Here is a 21,154-nt window from a genome sequence, read left to right as displayed (position 1 = left end):
AGTGTATGCCATCAAAGTGACCCTGGGGTAAAATATACGAAGCCCAATATACCCATCATGACTACCCGTCTGATAAGGGTACACCAGGCACGTGCATCACAACCATATGTGCACGACATGGTGATCTCATATCAAGATAAACAGCGCATGACCTTACAGGTGGGTCTCAGTTAGAATTTTCGTCAGGTCGAGTGTCCTATGCTGCTCAAAAGACCCCTGAATAAGAGCTGTTTAAGGATGTTGAACGAAACACCCATGTTTCCAAAGGTGAATTATCCAAACCTCAAAGAATTATTTACATCATACGACTATGATGCTCCCCCATTACTTCTACTCGTGATCAGAGATGCACTAAGGGACATACTCAACTAGTTAAGGTCGAACAACTGACAAGCAAATCTGTGGTATTGAGCAGAACATTTTCTGTAGCCCGTCTTTTATACCAAGACCAAACAATGTACATAACTCTTCCAATCAGTTAAGATCAGAAGCCTTGAAAGCTACTGCCTGGTACTGCATCAGTATTTTGACGTTATGAGGTCAAATTTGCTTTTCATTCATTCGGGGTCGATAAATTAAGTACCAGTGAAACACTGGAGTTGATGTAATCAACTGTCCCCCTCCACCAAATTTCAGGCATTGTGTTTGTAATAAAAAGGATTATTATTATCATCATCATCAGTAGTAGTAGTAGTAGTAGTAGTAGTAGTAGTAGTAGTAGTATTTGACATCCGGCCAAAACTGATCGAGCAAATTTATCTATTTAGGAGAATCTATAATGGATTATCCAGTGTCTCTTCCCTCTTTAAGTGACTAAGGTACGGGTTGGTGCAGGCTGGATTGCGAAGAAAGATAGACGGAGAGAAAGTGATAATAAGAGAAATAAGTAGAAGGGAAATGAGACAGAGAGGTGGGAGGGAAAGCAACAGAAAAAAGAGAAGGGGGAGAAAGACAGTCGAGGACAAAGAAAACTGATATGAATATAATGTCGTTTCGTGTGGAGTCAAATGAAAGATATAAGATTTACACTTCACAATCTGGTACCGTTGTTTCTTATAATCCCCAGTGTTCTGCTTCCCAACAGAAAGCAATATGATATAAGATTAATGTAGTCTATGGTTATAATGATGCCGTCTAAAAGTACACAGAAGATTTTTCAAAAAAACTGAAAATTTTATTTTATATGGTGGAAGATAGTTTGCACAATAGTCTAAGGTAGATAACTCAAACATTCATCAAGGGAAATAACTCTATTTTGGGCGAAACAATAAATAAAATTGCAGATGGTCCCAAAGACCAGTGAGTGAGACATTTCCTTCTAATCACAACTAGCATTTGTTACATAACAAGAGAGACACATTGTATTCTGTAATCCTAGATAATCTATCCTTGACAGAAATTCGAGATGATTGGGGTTCGAATGGTTTTGCTCAAAGATCTATTACACTATTGGTAACACTATTGGTTTTCATTTGTTTCTTATCTTAATGAAAAAGGCGGTGGTAGGAGTAATATTTTCACTTTCTTTAATCCAGGTCCGTCTTTATCCAGAATACACACGATCAATTCCTTTCTTCTTTTTTTTTTTCTTTTTTTTCGGACATACTGTATCTAAAACCACATCATCCAGTGCGTCCTTTCATTTTTTAAGATGTTAGCAAAGTTCCCTCAAAACAGTGCGCTGCTGCACACTCACACATATTTTTTATAACTAATATATAAAGGTAAAAATTAAGGCTGCGAGCTGGTCAAAACGTTAACACACCGCGTAAAAGGCTTAGTGGCATTTCGTCCGTCTTTACGTTCTGAGTTCAAATTCCACCGAAGTCGACTTCTCTCTTTATCCTTTCAGGAGTCGATAAAATAAGTATCAGTTGAGTACTGGAGTCAATGTAATCGACTAGTTCCTCCTTCGAAATTGCTGGCCTTGTGCCAAAATTTGAATCCAATATGTAAAGGGAAATATGTACGCACACAAGGTTTTCAAGATGAAAGCGATTTGTTTCTTAATCGTATACTTTCATAATGATGGCTCCAAAATAAAAGACAGTTGAGATTCTGACAATTTCCCAATGATCTTTGTTTTATATAAGCAGCTTTATAATTTTACACTTAGTTTCCTAATCGTTCGTGCTTTTAATGGAAAATCAAATTCAAAAGGCATTTCAAGTGCTTACTAGAATCTTAATAATATACACTTAAAAGTAATGTTGTATATATACTTAAGTGGTCAATATAGCATTTGAGTGATGGTCATTTGTCATGGGTATGAGCGTATAATTAATTGGCAAAGAAAGATAAAATTTTCTCACAAGCAAATTTCATCGTATACCCACATCAAAATATTAATAGAAATGTTAGACGATAGGGTACATTCTTGCAGAATGTACCAGAAATTTCAAGCAAGTCGAACGACTTTAGAGAAGATTCCTTCTCTTTGTTTTATTATTATTTCTTTCTTCATTTAAAAACAAAACTCTTTAGGCTTTCCATTGATCTGGGTTGACCATGGATTTGTATATATAAACACGGGCCTGGGCAAGGATTTTGTGGAAGATTAGAAGTTACCTGTGCATGAAACTTTCATCTTTCCTCGCCACCGATATTATCCAAGAGAAAGGCTCCCTCTTTAGGGCCGATAACCTTTAGGGCCGGTGCTTAAAAGCACATATATATCATAGTAGAAGAGTCACGTCTGGAATGAGTGCAGAACAACTACATCACATGATTTCAGTATATTGTACATCCTCAGTAGCAGGTGCCCGTCACCGCATACCAGTATTCGACATTCAAACAATACGCTCACATTAAGTTGAATCTAAAAATTGCATCCATTGCCAGTATTTATTTATGAAAGATAAAGTTAACAAAGGCAGGATTTTAGCTCAGAACGCAGTGAATTAGAACAAATAGTACGAGGCATTCTTTCCAACGCTTTATTTACTGAAAAAATTCACTACCTTCAACAAAGATAACATGAAAGAATTATGGGTGTAGTGGATTCTAATTAATATTTTCTAATTGTAAATACGTAAAAGCTCAAACAGAGTTTTATCAGCTAACGTGCTAGTCTCTGTATACAGTGAGCCTTACCAGCTAACGCGCGACTCTCCGCATACTCGATCAGTCTGCTAGAAATAGCAGCGAAATTTACCCGTCAAATCGTATTTAATTGTGTTCATGAACAAAAAGACACCTAAAGTCATATTGTTATTCATAATATTTTACCTAAAATAGAAGACGGGATGGTTACAACAGGAACGCCTCGATCATTAGCCTACTTGGGGCTGACCTAGAAATCAGTTCATTTGTGGTGAAGCATATTGCCATTTATTTATTTATTTATCTATTTTATCTTGTTGGTTTCAGTCGGTGGATTTCAATTAGCCTGGGGTAGAGCATTCAAAAGTTTGAGTCTATTATATCTAACGCAAGATATATCAACGATCCGTGTTGACCTATTTCCCAAATCACCAAAGAGTTGCTTCCCTTATAATAACTAAATCTCTTTAAATTAGCTACAGCGATGATGTACGCAAAATCAAACGCAGAGATACGTTCGGAGTTTCACACATGTCATCTACTAATTCAAAATCCTTCGATTAACTGAGCTTTTCAATATAATTAATAAATAAGAATTTCAACGAGGTTTGAATTCTGAAGGCAAAATGTAAGGAAGGTAACTTCTATAAAATATTGGGAAAATCTAGAAAGAGTAATTGCAGTTAGTCTCACTACAGCTTTTTCTATCATGTGTGTGGGGGGGGGGGGGGGTTAATATTTCCGAAAATACATGTTAACACGTTTTTAGATCGTCTTGGTAACATTGTATTAACATGTATTCTCGGAAATATTAATTTCAATGATATTTTCTATATCTAAATATGTTAACACAATAGCAACAAAAGGCGGCGAGCTGGCAGAAACGTTAGCACGCCGGGCGAAATGCTTAGCAGTATTTCGTCGGTTGTTACGTTCTGGGTTCAAATTCCGCCCAGGTCGACTTTTCTTTTCATCCTTTCGGGGTCGATAAATTAAGTACCAGTTACGCACTGGAGTCGATGTAATCGACTTAATCCCTTTGTTTGTCCCCCTCTATGTTTAGCCCCTTGTGGGCAATAAAGAAATAAGAAACAATTGTCGGTTTTGTAAGGTGAATTCTACAACGAAAGATGTGATAATCTCCATACGTATTTTTGTTGTCTAATATTCTGAATTTCTCGAAATTCTTCTAAATGTTATTGGGATCTACTTGTCATACATGTGGAATTACCTTCGATGTGTTTTCTACTTGCTATTTATTTGTGTCTGATTGTTGCATGTAGTTAACCAAATTCATTTAAAACTGAGTGCTTTATTGATATCTGCCTGGAGATTTTAATCCCTTTTTCTTTTCTTGTGTGTGTGTGTGTGCGTGTGGGTGTGTGTGTGTGTTTGTGTAAATATATATTGTAGTAACGTAATTTGATAACCAGACAACAGTAAAAACAATGTAACGAACAAACAAATCTCTTTATCAATCAACAATCAGTATCCCTTGTGAACTAACCAACCGACACCTTCCGATGTGATTGCAAACTAACACGAACTTCACTTAACTCCAAACTCTGAACCTCGAACTAACTTGGATCATTACTATTTATACTTTACTCAAACCAATCTATCTCTCGCAAGGGGGCGTCGTAACTTTCATCACATCTCCCCTTTTGAGATTTCGACTAATGTGAGAAAGTTGAATTTTTTTTCTTTCCATCGCCCCTCCTTCATTTTTTTATTTTTTTATTTTTTTTAGCTGCTGTATCTTAATTGCTGCCCGACTTTTAAGGTAGTATTGTTCGTTACACACAGCACTCTTTCTTTTCGTTGTACTAAACACTCTTGTTAGCATTCTTGTTCTTTTTGCTTTATTTTTTTGGTGGGGGGGGGTGCTTTTCTGCTTTTTGAAAATTTAATATCCTTTTCGTTTAGGTATTACTTCAGTCTGTTTGCCTTTTCTGAAGCTAGTTCTATGGGGCTCAATATCTCTCGGTGCTGGCACTTCACACATATCATAGAAGACTTCCATTGGTATTACCCTTCGTTCTTCTGTAACATTAACTCTGCTGGTGACTTCCCTGAATTAGTATTTAGATTTGGCGTTATTCTATATACTCTCAAAATTTTCGTTAGTGCTTCGTCGTAATCTAGCTCGTTCCTAGCTTTTCTTAGAGCTCTTTTGAACGTGTCGACAAATCTTTCCGTCTGCCCATTTGACCTCGGGTGGTAGGGTAGGGCAAAGATGTGCTTTATGGTATGCATTTTGTAGAAATTTCTTTATTCTTATTCCGTGAATTATGTTCCATTATATGAAACTAACGTCTGAAACACGGTGTCGAGCAAATAACTCGAGTAGGAACATTATTGTTCTTTCCCGTGAGTTTATTACATCTACATATCTCTGGCCACTTTGTATAGCTATCCACAGCGATTAGGTAGTGTGCACCGGTCACTGATCCAGTGTGGACGATATGTATCCTGGTCCATGGACTCCAGTCTCCGACCACGATTGGTATTTTACTGGTGGTGCTTTGGTTGCCAACGCGCAACATGTTTTCTCGATGTCCCTGTCCATAGACGGCAATATACGATCCTCTTCTTCGATCTCCTTTTCCCACAGATTCCATTCACTTTGAGCACAAAGCACTTTTTACACAACTACCATCCCACGTATAGATCACGTGTCCATACCAGCACAGATTTCCCATACACTCTATCTGACTTTCTATTTAGATTCTCTCTCAGCTCATTTTTTATTCTGTTCATGCACATTATCATTATCTAGTGAGCAGAGTGTGTTTGCTTCATTTCTTTCTAGTCTAAATTACTCCTACCTCCACTAGTATTTAGATCACCTAGACAACAAGAGCCATAGAGCTACTCCTAAAATCCTCCTAAACATTTGAAAGAATCTCGAGGGAATATAATTTCTTTGGGCTTTGAGTACTTATTGCCCTTGTACATCTGCTGCATACAAAGTCAGCCTTTTTTGTGACCCCACTAGCCTGTTTACTACCTTGAGTGACCATAGTTTATAATGGATACACCATATAAAATCTCTACCAGCTCTTTTTCTGCATATTGATAATGGTCATTTACCTGGTGGTAGCAGGGTCCTATTTTGTCTCCTACATACTAACACCATAGTATTTGCCAAATTTAGTTTAAGGTCTCTCCGTTCTGGATTTCCTTCCACATCTGGAATTTCTACACTAAATCTGCCACAGGTTCAGCATTAAGAGTTAGCTCATCAACGTATGATAGCTTTTATGGGCATCTAGTTTTAAACTAATCCAATAAAGCTAGAAAGATTATAACAAACCTACAGGGTAAGGGGAGGAACTGAACCTTGATTGAATCCTACCTGCATGCTAAACTCAAAACAGAACTCATCTCTCGCTCCACTTCCCAATATATCATATATGGCTCTAACAAGCCATCCCTCCTAGTTTCCTCTATAACAACCAGATCTCAGGGCATGGAACCTTATTGAAGATCTTTAGGTCAACATTATAACCCAAGTCAGCAGTCCAACCCATACCGGCATGGAAAACAGACGTTAAATGATGGTGATGATTATGTAACATTATTTCAAAGCTAATTTAAACATAGCAGCAGAACATTTACTTATGGAGTGTAGTGTTGTATTTATCGCAAGGTAGCAGTCAACTTGAATTTTACAACACATACAACACAAGCAGATATAATACATACATATACACAAATATTCATATGTACATATACACATGTGTGTGTGTAAAGAGCTAGATAGACAGATTTTATATATATATATATATATATATATATATAGAGAGAGAGAGAGAGAGAGAGAGAGAGAGAGAGAGAGAGACAGACAGATAGATATAGATGTATGTATGTATGTATGCATATAAGAAATAAACAAAGACTTTTGGAATGTTATTTTTCATTATTCATTTTTTAATATTCATCCTCAAAAATATATGAACATTTTACAGAAGTGAGAGAAAAAGAGAGGAAAACAACTAAATCATTCAACATAAAGAACAAACCATAATTCTTGTTTTTTTCATATGCCTTTAATCTTCTTTTGTAAACAATAAATTTCCGATAATTTTAATAATTTTTAACATGAAAGATAAAGAGGAGAAAGAGGGAGAGAACAAGAAAGAAAGATTTTTTTTTTATATTTTAAAACTCTAGTTGATATGGAATGTTTTCTTTAGTATTTTTATTTGATTCTTCTTTCTCAGATGTGACCATCACTGATGAAGTTTGAAATAATGTTAAAAATAAGTAAAGACAAAAAAAAATTTGCTGTAGAACAATCAATGCTATAGAACAGTAAACAGTTCTGTAGTCATTAATGTAATTTTGTTGACATGTCAGTGTTTTCAATCAGTGAAATATTTTGTGTTGTATTTTTTTTACTCTAATGTGTGTGTGTAATAATCTTCAACTGTTGCTGCTATAAGGTGATGTATAAATATTGAACTACAAGTGCATCGCATCTTATAACAGAAAGAGCTGTAAACTAATGGAATACAATACATAATTTCTTGTTCCCTTGTCATTTATATACCTAATTATGCTCTGTACTCAACTAATGCATTTTTTCTGAAGCATATGTATACTGAGTTCTAACACCAGGTTATTAGTATTCCTATGCCTAAGCAAAAAGAATATATATATATGAACAGAGATTTTAAAAAACCACCTTAAGGGATAGTAAATATCCAATGAATTACTGGTTTGTTACCTATTATTTTGTTGTGAATAGTAATATTCCTAAAATAGTAATCTAGATTTATAAATATTCAAATTAAAATCCAGAAAATGGAGAAGTAGCGTTAATATAGTTTATTAACTGCAAAAATTCAACATGTTCACTTACAGCTGTTTCAATTTTGCCCAAAAGAATTAAATTCCAGTAATTAACACATTTTATTGGGCAAAATCTTGTCAGAGGAGTAAAATAGATATATCATTAGGTTATTACATGTTATTCTTCCAAAACATCTCAAAAGACTTAATTCTTTTGGGCAAAATTGAAACAGCTGTAAGTGAACATGTTGAATTTTTGCAGTTAATAAATCATATTAATGCTACTTCTCCATTTTCTGGATTTTAATTAGTGACTCTAGGAAAATATTAATCTTTGAATGTCAACTAATTATCATTGTTGCAGCATGAAAATACTATTCGAGCAAATTAAATATTAAATTATTTGTGATTTATCTGCTAGACCAGGGTACCCCAAGTAATAGTCTAAAGATAAATACCAGACTATGAATTATTTGGTACTAGGCCACACAGAAAGAATAAGTATTTTAATATTTCTATTTTATAGACTAATGACTGTCTGTAGGACAGTGCTCTGCAACTTTTTCCACCTGCAGTACACATATTCTTTTCAAAATTCGACGGCACACCTGAACTAAAAGTATAGGGAAAAAATTACATTCAGGTTACACTGCGGCATAGCAGTTGCAGAACACTGCTGCAGGGTGATTTTGCATCATATATGAGGTGTTTAGTAACAGAATGTCATAAGCGCCACCCTAGCCATTTTCAAGGTGAGTATATTATTTTCTTTGTCTCAACATCTAGAATCTGAAAAAGTTGGACGAACTGGTGAGGCTTGCAATAAGGTCGAAAATCCGGCTGTAAAAAGTTGTACCTCAACGCTATTGACACATTGCTTGCTCACCCAAACTTGGGCTAGAGAGCATAGTAATACACCATTGTAAGCACACACTCTCAATCAATAACTTTAGTGTGGTCCCTGTATCATTTTTCGAGGTGTTATGGCTCATTTTCTAATATTCCTTGTTACCATCATAATGATAATGGGCTATTATCTTACTATGTCTGACTAATGGACTAGTGTCTTAATTACCTCTTAAAGATATACCTTAGTATATTAAAACACAAACAATACCTTTGGGGATGGGGTCTCTGTATGTTTTTTTCTAGGTATTATGGCTAAAATATACAATGCGATACACCGTTTCATAGTACCAGTATATTCTTCAAGATGAGAAAAAAAGCAGTCAGTTTCATCTTTCAGATGCATAGATAAATAGGTGGAATGACTAGCAGAGGTCTTCACAGTCATTTTAAGACCAAAACCAGCTTCCTAACTTCATTCCTTGCCAAAATATCACATTCTGAAAGTCACGAAACTTTGACTGCATTTTTCTCAGTTTTTATGTTGTGGCACTTACAACAGTCTGTTACTAAACACCTCGTATATATGTAATAATTAAATTATATAATATGCAATTTATTATGTTTTGTCATGTGCATGATCTCTCAGCCCATGGAAAATTTTTGGTAGAAAGCAAGTTTTAGGAAAATGGAGGCGACTAAGATATGTTGTCATGTTTATACATTTCACAATCTTATTACCATCATTATTAGTAAGCAGTGCTAACATAGCGAAATAACTTCACTATAAACATGCTGCTCTAGGATGCTCTCTCCTATACAGCTTCACAACCATCTGTGTTTGTTTACTGTGCCTCAACTGAAAACAACCCAACAGGGATTCATGTCTTCTCTTGTTTATTTTTAACATATTTAAAATGCCATTACTTCATGGAAGATTCGTTTTCTTCTTTTTAAGACTGGTTGAAAACATTTGTTGATAGTTGTGAGAGAGAAAGATAGAAATTAGTGAAAGAATGAGTTGATAAACACAGCAATGAGAGATCAAAATTAAATTCCTTACAGGTGAAACGGTAGAATCTAAGAAAATTAGGAATGGTCTGTACCAACAAAATAGTAAGTAAAAATCAAATGGAAAGCAGAGTAAAATATTTTGTCTGAAGATGATAGTGGCCTAATGGTTCACAAATAAACATTTGCGTGTGTGTAAGAGAGAGAGAGAGAGAGAGGGAGAGAAAGAAAGGGAAAAGAGTGATGACATATTTACTAGTAGTGAATAAACAGGTCATGTCTCTCTCTTTCTCTCCTAGTGTGTGTGTGTGTGTGTGTGCATGTATATAAATTTCGTTTAATAAACAGGGTAAACAGAATACAATTCAGGAGTAAATAGATTTTATTATTATTTTTAATTGGCATAAAGTTAGAGAAGTAACTCAAGTTTGATAAGTGTTGTGTATGAAACTCTGTCCTTGAGTCACCTTTGTAACTTTCATCCACTTAATAATAATAATAATGGTTTCAATTTTTGCCACAAGGGCAGCAAATTTGGGGGAGGGGATAAGTTGATTACATCAACCCCAATGTTCAACTGGTACTTATTTTATCGACCCTGAAAGGATAAAAGGCAAAGTCGACCTCAGCAGAATTTGAACTCAGAACGTGAAGACAGACAGAATCCTGCTAAGCATTTCACCTGGCATGCTAACGATTCTGCCAGCTTGCCACCTTAAACAACAACAGCAGCAGCAACAGCACAACAACAACAATAATAATAATGGTTTCAAATTTTGCCACAAGGGCAGCAATTTCAGGGGTGAGAATGTGTCAATTGTATCAACTCCAGTGCGTAACTAGTATTTACATATCAATACTGAAAGGATGAAAGGCAAAGTCAACCTCAGAACATGAACACAGACAAAATACTGCTAATCATTTCGCCTGGAATGCTAACAATTCTGCCAGCACACCACCTTAAATAATAATAAGACAGCTTAAACACTGAACAAGGATTCTTTGTCCTATATTAGGATTCTTTTCTCTCACTGGAGAAAAAAAGACTCCTAACATAGGACTAAACCTAAACAGCAACAAGTTTACAAATGTGCAAAGAAATATCATAAGATGAAAACTGTAAGCTGATATCAAAATTGACAAAATAAAAGAATGTAAAATTAGATCTAAGAAACAACCCAGCATTTACAATTTGCAAATTAACAGACAAGAACTGTGCCAGAGTTATAGAAGAAAAATCTTTGCAGGAAGAAGTAAACATGACACACAACAAGAAACAACCAAAATACTCTTCCTGATGATCAAACCATTGCAGATGAGCATACTGAAGAGACTAACAACAATTTAGAGAAAATAAATAATATTGGTAACAAGACAAGGTACCTGAGAGAACTTGAAGAACAGATAATGGCTGAATGGATCAAAGTCCAAAATATGGACATGAAGGCTCACAGTGACCTTCCTAAGATTCATAGCAGGAAAAAAAAATACAAAATAAGCCAGGTGAACATGGCCCTCAAAACCATCATAAACAAAAACTAACTAAATATCACATCCTTCAATGAGGTATTCTATGCTGTTGTTACAGTCTGCACCAAAATGTATGGCATAAAATTGAAAAAGAGTGGCAGCTGTTTTAATTCACAAGTACCCAATATCTCTCTTCCTCTCTCTACACATGTGTGTGTGTGTGTGTGTGTGTGTGTGTGTGTGTGTGCATGCATGTATGTAGTTAGTGTTATAAAAATTCAGAAACATCAAGAGAATGTGAAATGATTCTTTTAGAAATGGTTCCCAAAAAGTATTGTGTATGTGTGTGTGTGTGTGTGTGTGTGTGTGTGTGTGGAGGCACAAATGACAGAAAAAATACCCCGACACATTAGTAAGTTTATTAATTTGGAAAAGGTGATGATTAACTCCGTACACGTTGAGAAACTCTGAACTGCAATGATCATTAAAATAGAAAAAAATTAATGAGAGGAGCTTGGTTGTGTACTAATAGGAAACATCAATCAAGTGGTGGACTGCTTCACACCCTAAATGGAACACTTGGAAGTAATCTCAGTAAAAAGTGGGAAGTTACTACCATGCATAAAGGATAGTTGTGAAAAAGTGTATTGCACCAGATAACTTACTACAAAGGAAACTACCATTTCTAGTAAATGATTACAATAAAAATTCCATTTTATGGAAGCAAAAAAAAAACTGAACTTCAAATTCAGCAATATAGTGGTCGTGTAAAGAATATGGGATTTCTCAGAGAAACCTAAAGCACATCTTTTGTGAAAATACTGATTGTTTATCTTCATGTTAGTTCTAATGGAAAAGACCAGAGATCAAAGCATTTTAAACTCGATCATCTGATATTCTTTCAGACAATGTACCTAGAACTACATTGTCCAATGTGCCATTTTCATAAAAAGATTGTGTATGATTTGAGGAAAATTTGGCTGCTATTTTTAACAGGTTGAGCAACTGCCTAAAAACTTTCTTTGCAGTACAGAGGTAATGCATCTATGATGTTTCAAGTTATGGGAACATTTTCAAAAATCTGTTTTAACTAGCATGGAACATGGATGTTAAATAAATGATATAGCTGCATACTTCATTTTGCAGTTGGTTTAAACAATAACACCATCTACACAATGTCACTACCAATATTACATACAATGTCAGGACAATAGGAAGACACAAACATAAACCCCACCCTTACCCCCACAGAGTGTGGTAAGGCCTCAACAAGTAGGACAGCAGTCGATCACCTAAGAGAATAAAGATGAAGTTATAATGAAAACCACAATCTCTGTGCTTTGGGGTGCAAGATACTTGCATCATAGAGCACCCAACTGTACCGACTAAGCTTCGCCAATCTTAAGAAGAATCTGCAATGTTTACTCCAGTGCTATTCTCCTTGTTGAAGCCTTATCACACAATTTATTGCTACCATACTGGAGTGACCATTGCAGATTATTCTTAAGACTGGCAAAGCTTAGCCAGTACACTCAAGCACTCTATGATTCAAGTACCCTGTGTCACAATGCACAAGACTTTGATTTTCATTAAAACATTATCTTTACTCTCTTAACTGATTGAGTGCTATTATATTTGTTGAAGCCTTACCACAAAATTTATTGCTACCATACTGGAGTGACCATCGCAGATCCTTCTCGAGATTGGCAAAGCTTAGCCAGTACAGTCAAGTGCCCTACAATGTAAGTATCTGGCACCACAATGCACAAGACTTGTGGTTTTCATTATGACATAATATATAAATGAATAAGGAAAGATGACCATTTTCTTTACATGATTATTATTTCCTTTAAGGAGCAGAAACATGGCCCCTCTCAATGACTCTGGCAAAGAGGATCAACAGCTCTGATAGCAGAATCCTGAGAATGATCAAGAACATCAGATGGTACCATCAAGTTCCTAACAAAGAACTGCATGCATGCACACACAAGCCCACAGCCTCCCACCTCATATCTGTTGCATGTGCTAGTACAGCAATGCCCTCCATCTCCCACTAGGTCATCCTACCAGGACTTCACTTTCATTCGACACAGTAGTTGCAGCCTGGAAGAGGCCTCATTGCAGGCCCCACACCAGATGGCTAGACATCATTGAGAATAATTTCCAGAAGCTTGACATCCCCTTGGAGGATGTAGAGGGGCTGGCACAGAACTGCCAGCAATGGAGAATACCATTGGATCTGATAGGCCCTATGCATGATGATGCCTCTAGGACTACTAATCTGGGACGACCCCAGCCCCATCAAGCAAGGGCATGAAGCAAGCATGGTTATTTATTTACTAATTTGTTACATGTACAAAGTGAGTAATCTCATGGAAACAATTGTCATGTAAAGGAAATCATTTTTATTCCAAATTCTTTTATCATTATTTACTCTGCGATAAATGTACTACAATTTGTTGCTACACACTCTTTGGATTTGCAGAGTGCTTCATTATTAATTAATTAATTAATTAGTTGATTAATGAGGAGTACTGTTGATACACCTCTTTCAGCACTACATTAACCAAATACTCACATGAAATGCTACTGAGGTGATAGTCTGGATCTGAAGGAATCCTATTATTTTAATAGTAATAATAATCCTTTCTATTATGGGTACAAGGTCAACAATTTTGACGGTGAAGGGGAGTTGATTACATTTACCCGAGAGATCTCAATTGTTATTCTATTGACTCCAAAAGCATGAGAGGCAAATTGATCTCAGCAGACTTTGAACTCAGAACATAATGAGCCAAAAGAAATACAGCTCAGCATTTTATCCAATGTGCTAAGAATTCTGCCAGCTCGCCACCTTAATAATAATAATGGTTTCAAATTTTGGCAAAAGGCCAGCAATTTTGGGAGAGGAGGTAAGTCAATTACATCGACCCTAGTGTTCAACTGGTAATTATCTTATCAACTCCAAAAAGATGAAAGGCAAAGTTGACATTGGTGGAATTTGAACTCAGAAGATAAAAATGGGCAAAATGCTGCTAGCTGCATTTTATCTAGTGTACTAACAATTCTGCCAGCTAGTCACCTTAATAATAATAATAATAATAATAATAATAATAATAATAATAATAATAATATAAAATAGGTTTTCTAGAGTTTCTATCAACCAATTCCTTGAAGCTATCAGAGAAAAAAACCTACCCATCATTCCACAAAGTAAGAACAAAACTGAAACCATATGGTTATGAAGCAAACTTTTTAACCACAGGCCCATATATCAGTCCACACACACACACCTACACACATGCACACACACACACACACACACACATATAAATAAATAAACCTTAATCAATGATGTATCTCAAAGAGAATTCAGCTGTAAGATCTTGCAACACATTACGTGAAAACCACCTTGAGTTGACAAATGATGGAAAGCTGTTAGCAGGACTCAAACTCTACATCATCTAAAACTGAAACAGGAATGCTACTAACTACACTAAATCAATCCCAATCTTCCTGCCGCCAAACTAAAAGCTTTCATCTTACCATTTTCCATCCAAAGAGTCTTTAAACTAATGTAGCCGAGTTTATTTCAAAACAAACTGTTAAAAAATACTCATTTGCATATTTCTCATTGCTTCAACATTTCCATTCTAAATTTATATATTAGTGTTTAACATCCATTATTCCATGCCTGTATGGGTGAAATGATTTTTTTTTTAGGTTAACAGCTCTTTTATAGCATGAGACTCTGGCCCTTTCTATCATGAACCAGTCAGCTATGAGTAGGAAACAAATACTTTCATAGACAAATTATTAGATATCAAAATCTTTCATTGTACACCATATTTTGTAATAGAATTATATATTATTAGATATCAAATATATATTATTATTACAAAATAAACGAAAGTGGATATAATGGTATATGTGTATATGTTTTAGATGGATATTATTTACAACATTTTCATCTACTATAATGTAATTGATTCAACTTCAATGTATGATTTTTGATAAAATTTCTTTCCAAACTAACACAACATACTTGAAATGATTATTTGAAACTTATATATCTTTCTAAGAAAGGAATACACCATAAATTAGAAATGAATACAAATGTCACACCCACCAAAAAAAAAATAATAATAATAAAAAAATAAACAATTAAAAAGAAACATGTCTATGAATTACAGTAAAAGTAAAAATGATTTTTCTTTCAACGTTGATGAATAATGTATCATATCACAGCTGCAATATCTTTAAATGATTCTTTCCAAACCCACAGTTTTGGTTTTATGGCGAAACAGCACTTTTAACAAGCGTGTAAAACTTTTCATCTCGAATTTCTGATGATTCTTGCTGTAAATATTCATTAAGATTCCTAGTATTACAATAAGACCAGACCAGAGGTAACTGTAAAAAACACAAGAAAATGAGATTTGCAGAATGTAATATATAGTTAAAGAAAGGTGAAGTAAGATAAATGGGTTTAATGTAAGGTTAACAGGCAGTTAAAATAAAGTTGAAAGGTGATGATGTTAAATCGAATGCATTGTAATATTGGCAAGTGGTAGTAACACATAGTTAATAGGAAATTATATAAGGTAAACTGAGGTAAAGTGTGGTTAACAAGTGGTAATATAAGGTTACTAGGAGGTAAATGTAGAGTTAACAAGAGTTTATACTAAGGTTAAAAGGCAGCAATTTTGGTTTAATTAAGGTTAAAAGGTGATTAAAATAAGGTTAGCAAAATGTAAAGTAGGATTAACAAGAGATAACATATAGTTACAATGGAGGTAATGTGTAGTTAATAGGAGATTAAATTAAGGTTTACTGATGGTTATGAAATGTTAAAACGCAATCTGTAGTTAAACAGAGGCAACACAAAAGTTTGATTACCTCCAGTTAACCATTTACTGTATTGTACATACGTAACTTCACCTACCCATATATAATGCATGGTTGTGTGGAGGCTAATGGCTGGTAGTTGGACAGTTTGGCACACAAGTGTAAAATCATGGGTTTGATATGTAAGCCAGGCAGTGCAATGTGCACTTGGGCAAGGCACATCATTTCACATTGCTCCAGTCCAATCGGCTGACAATGAGTTGTGCTTGCTGCAGAGTGATATTACACAGACTAATAACTTTATATCTTGCAAAAAACAATAACAGTCATTGATAGCCAAGGTACACTAGATGATGATGGTGAATATATGATTAATAGGAGATAAAGCAATATTAACAGGGAACAATGTAAGGCTCCCACTCAACTATCATTTTTTAACTAAAGATATTCAGAGTGGATGTTAGCTTCATTCATTTCACCAGTGTGTACTAGTGGACAAGTGAAATTAATATTGATATTGCTAATGGGCTAATGCCTACTCTAAACATCTGATCCAAATGGTTGCACTAGGGCAAACTCCACTCAAGGTATTTAAGGACCAAGTAGTGGTGTTAGACTCACCTACTGCTTTATCTCCAGGCTAACACATACAAATAACAGTAATACACAGAGATTATATATTTCTTGGTATTGAAGCATTGAATCTAGTTGAAAGAAATTCATACTGATTTCTAAGACAGGCATTTTTGTAAATAGGTGTATAAGTCATTTATAGTGATTCCAGTACATCACTGATATTTATTTTATGGACCTTGGAAGGAACGACTAAGATTAGCTGGACTTGAAGTCATAATATAGACATAACTAAATACGATATGATATTTTGTCCACTGCTTTCATAAATTCTGCCAATCCACCACTCTAAAAGAAATCAATATTGTAAATGCAATCTGCATATCATACTTAATGCAGATACATCACAGTAAACCAAATTAACTGCAGTATTCATCCCAAGATAATATCTCTGATAGGATGAATACTGCAGTTAATTTAGCATTAAGTGATATATCTGCATTGAGTATGATACTGAAATTGCTATTTTGAGCTAATGCTGCTTCTGAAGCACATAATGAATATCACAATGTATAAGAGCTGTCAAAAATGATAAATGATACAGTGCCAGTAGATTATTTTGTCCCTTTATATTTTAAAGTGCAATCAAACAAGATGCACTCTACTTCTTATTTCTTCAGTTCCATTCACCTGCTTTACAATCCACCATTGAACGAAACTTCAGAATGTTGTTACTAGCTTATCTGTGCTAGTTGTAAGCCTGCCTAGTTATATTGGCTAACAACATGATAATTGAGTCCTATGATCAGATGAATAAACCAAGGGATTGGTGCCAAGATGGAATTTGAACTAGGGGTGCTAAGAGCCACAACAGATATTATGAGACATCCTATTTGACATTCTAACAATTCCAATACTTCATAATCCTTTAGTTGTACTTCATCTGTTGACCTCAAAAGTATTTGAAACCAGTGTTGAAAGTCTGAATGAATACTGCAAAGCATTTCATTGCATGCTCTACCAACTCTGTCAATGTACCACCTATCATTTCATCAGGCTCAATGAAAGGGCATTAATATTATAGCAATAGTAAAGTGATGAGCTGGCAGAATCATTATCATGCCAAGCCAAATGCTTAGTGGCATTTTGTCCAGCTTTATATTCTGAGTTCAAATACCACTTTGAAAGGCAAAGTGGACCTCAGTGGAATTTGAATTCAGAATATAAAGACAGACAAAATGTTGTTATGCATTTTGCCTGGAGTAATAACAATTCTGCCAGCTCGTTGCCATAACCATTTGAAACATTAAGATCAATAGGATAAGTTGATCATAATGACTAATAAACACTTCTAGGCAATGCCCCAGCATGGTCGCAATTCAATGACTGAAACCAACAAGTATATAAGCAAACAACACTTACTGAATGGTGAAAGGTTTTGTGAAAAATATGAATGACAAGACAATGGTTAAGGCTTTTCGACAAGTAGTCACTGAAAGAGAAGAAAAAGGAAGAAATTAGAGAGAAAACCTCATCTTCTCATATATATATGAGTGTGTCGATAAGCCAGCTGGAGGAGATGTCCTCCTGGGGCTAAAAGCAACAGTAACATCCACCCCTAGAGGTCAGCCACATTTAAGTGGCAATATACTTCACTTTATCGTGCAGCTACTGTTAATACCTAATTTAGAGAATTAACATTGCTTATATATATATATATATATATATATATATCTCATGTAAGTGCTTTATATTACCCATACAAGAAAATTATGTTCAGAATTTCAGTAAGCATTTACATCAAATAGCATATAACTCTTTCATCACCATATTGCTGTTGAAACACACTGCCTATGTTTCATTTAATTTTGAAAATAATGAATTTATTAAAATAACTGTCAGTATTAAGCTGGTGTTTGGAACATAAATTAACATGAAATTTTGATGTAAGATTTTGTTTTAGATCACTTTAATGCAAGAAGGCTCAACCATAAAACTAAGAACAGTTTCAAGTGGGATAGTCACAAAAGGGTTAAAAGAGAGAGAAGTTAACAGACCAGAAGACCACAAATGATTTTTCAGGTAATTTTAGACACAAAACAGAGTGAGAGAGACACACACACATACACACACTGTTGTAATGAGCCAATGAAAGAAAGTTTCCACATAGTCACCTGACATACTAAAATTAGCAGCCAAATATCTTTCAACTCACAAGCCACTGTTTAAAAGTAAGTAGCCTTAGATAATGTGGTCTTAAATGGAACAGTTAGGCTAGAATAACTTTAATCATAGGTTTGCTGTCCTTAGTGAGGGGGTATGGCTCAGTGATTAGAGTGTTGGGCTCACAATCATAAGATAGTGAGTTCAATTCCTAGACTGGGCTGTGTGCTGTGTTCTTGAGTAAAACCCTTTATTTCACATTGCTCCAGTTCATTCAACAGTAGAAATAAGTTCCAACATCACTTATGCCAAGCTGTATCGGTCTTTGCCTTTCCCTTGGATAACATTGGTGGCATGGAAAGGGGAGGCTGGTATGCATGAGTGACTGTTGGTCTTCTATAAACAACCTTGCCTGGACTTGTGTGCTTTGGAGGGGAATTTTCTAGGTACAATCCCAAGATCATTCATGACCAAAGGGGGTCGTTTTTGTCCTAGGGCTAAACAACCACAACATCAATAGCAATATTGACAAACTTCCCAGTTAGATCTGCTCATGTAGACATGGAAGATGCAGACAGAAAATGTTGAGAGTAACCCACAGGATCTGTCACATTAAATAAGCCAGACACAAGTCTGTTCTACCAATGCAGTGCAAAATACGTTGCCACATGGGAGGCATTATCTGATCAGTTCTTGTGTAACAAATATGACTGAAAATTCTGAGAGTATAAAACCATTATTGTCATCATCATCATCATTCACCGTCCATTTTCCATGGGTTAGACAGTTTGACAGGAGCTGCACCAGGCTTCAATTGTCAGTTTTAGCATGGTTTCTACAGCTGGATGCCCTTCCTAACACCAACCAATTTTACAGAGTATAGTGGGTGCTTTTTATGTGGCACCAACAAAGGTGCTTTACATGTAGCACCAGCATGAGTGCTTATTAAATGCACTTGCACGAGTGCTTTTTATGTGGCAGCAGCATGGGTGCTTTTTAGCTTAGCCAAAGAAGGAAAAGCAGCAGTCAGACAATATTTTAGAGCCTCCATGATGGAGAGGAAGTGGAGAGGAGGTTATTCTCCCACTGGACATCTAGACTGAAGGATTACACCAGAGTGAACTCATTAAAGGCAACCAAAGACAATATGGAATAGTTAAACCAATTAATGAATTAAGTCTACCACTCAAAATAAGAATAGTCCGTGAAAGGGACTTCCACACTGTTTCTGTTTACTATATTTCACTAACAGGTCTTTGGTTGATCCATGACTATTGTAGAATATAGAAGACTCATGTGCAAGACGCCACACATCATTGTGAAATGAACTTCTTCCCCACACAACCATATAGTCACTCATCTTTCACTTATTTTAGTAATCAGACTGCAGCCATGCTAGGGCAGAACCTTAAAGGGTTTAGTCGAACAAACTGACCCTAGTATTTATACTTCATAAGTTTGGTTCTTAGTCTGTCATTCTCTTTAGTTGAACCCACTTAGTTACAAGGACATAAACAAACAAACACCAGTTGTCAAGAGATGGTGGGGATGGCCAGTAAATAGCACCATTTGAGTGTAATCGTTACCAGCATTGCCTTCTAGCACTTGTGCTGGTGGCACATTAGAAAAACATTTGAGTGAGGTCGTTGCCAGTGCAGCTGGACTGGCTCCTGTGCAGGTGGCATGTAAAAAACACTTTTCTGAGCGTGGCCGTTGCCAGTACCGTGTGACTGGCCTTTGTGCCGGTGGCACGCAAAAGCACCCACTACACTCTCGGAGTGGTTGGCGTTAGGAAGGGCATCCAGCTGTAGAAACTCTATCAGATCAGATTGGAGCCTGGTGCAGCCTTCTGGCTTGCCAGTCCTCAGTCAAATCGTCCAACCCATGCTAGCATGGAAAGCAGATGTTAAACGATGATGATGATGATATATGTACACACACACACACACACATGACAGACTACTTTCTTTTACCATCCACCAAATGCATTCACAAGGATTTTCGTCAGCCAAGGGCTATAGTAAAAAATATTTTCCAAAGGTACCACTCAGCAGGACTGAATCCAAGACCCCATGGTTGGAAAGCTTGCTCCCCAAAGATGTGATCTCATCTCCAGTTTGCACTTGTATTTAACAGTTAATTATATGACGATGATGACGATGATGAGGACGATGATGACAATGATGATGACAGTGTAGACATGTTGTTCATTCTTCACTATATGCTTCATTTCAGATTATACATTCTCCCACGTCATAAGGTTTCAATATTGGATATAGTTAAACTTCAGTAAAATTTTTAAAAAGTCCAAGTTAACTCACCTGTGACAGCAACTAAAGCCCCAAAGGACTTAACAAGAGTCAAAACACTAATAAGTCCAAGGTATCCAGCAACGGAAAAGATG

The 21,154-nt window shown here is 35.7% G+C and overlaps 1 protein-coding gene across 1 annotated transcript in view; it reads right to left on the bottom strand.

Annotated features, from left to right (window-relative positions):
- Positions 1 to 6,954: 6,954 nt before the first annotated feature.
- The window catches only part of LOC106868217 (adenosine 3'-phospho 5'-phosphosulfate transporter 2), a 42,989-nt gene continuing 28,789 nt past the window's right edge, over positions 6,955 to 21,154 (bottom strand). The window contains exons 7-9 of the mRNA XM_052969737.1: positions 21,072 to 21,154; positions 18,010 to 18,079; positions 6,955 to 15,579 (exon numbers count right to left, since the gene is read on the bottom strand). The exon at positions 21,072 to 21,154 is cut by the window's right edge and continues 29 nt beyond it. Coding sequence (XP_052825697.1) covers positions 15,426 to 15,579; positions 18,010 to 18,079; positions 21,072 to 21,154 — 307 coding nt within the window. The 3' untranslated portion in view covers positions 6,955 to 15,425. The remainder of the gene's footprint in view (positions 15,580 to 18,009; positions 18,080 to 21,071) is intronic.

Source organism: Octopus bimaculoides, chromosome 7 (assembly GCF_001194135.2).
Source record: "Octopus bimaculoides isolate UCB-OBI-ISO-001 chromosome 7, ASM119413v2, whole genome shotgun sequence".
Lineage (NCBI taxonomy): Eukaryota > Metazoa > Mollusca > Cephalopoda > Octopoda > Octopodidae > Octopus > Octopus bimaculoides.
The sequence above is the reverse complement of the archived record's forward strand: the minus strand, read 5'-3'. Positions and strand labels throughout refer to the sequence as shown.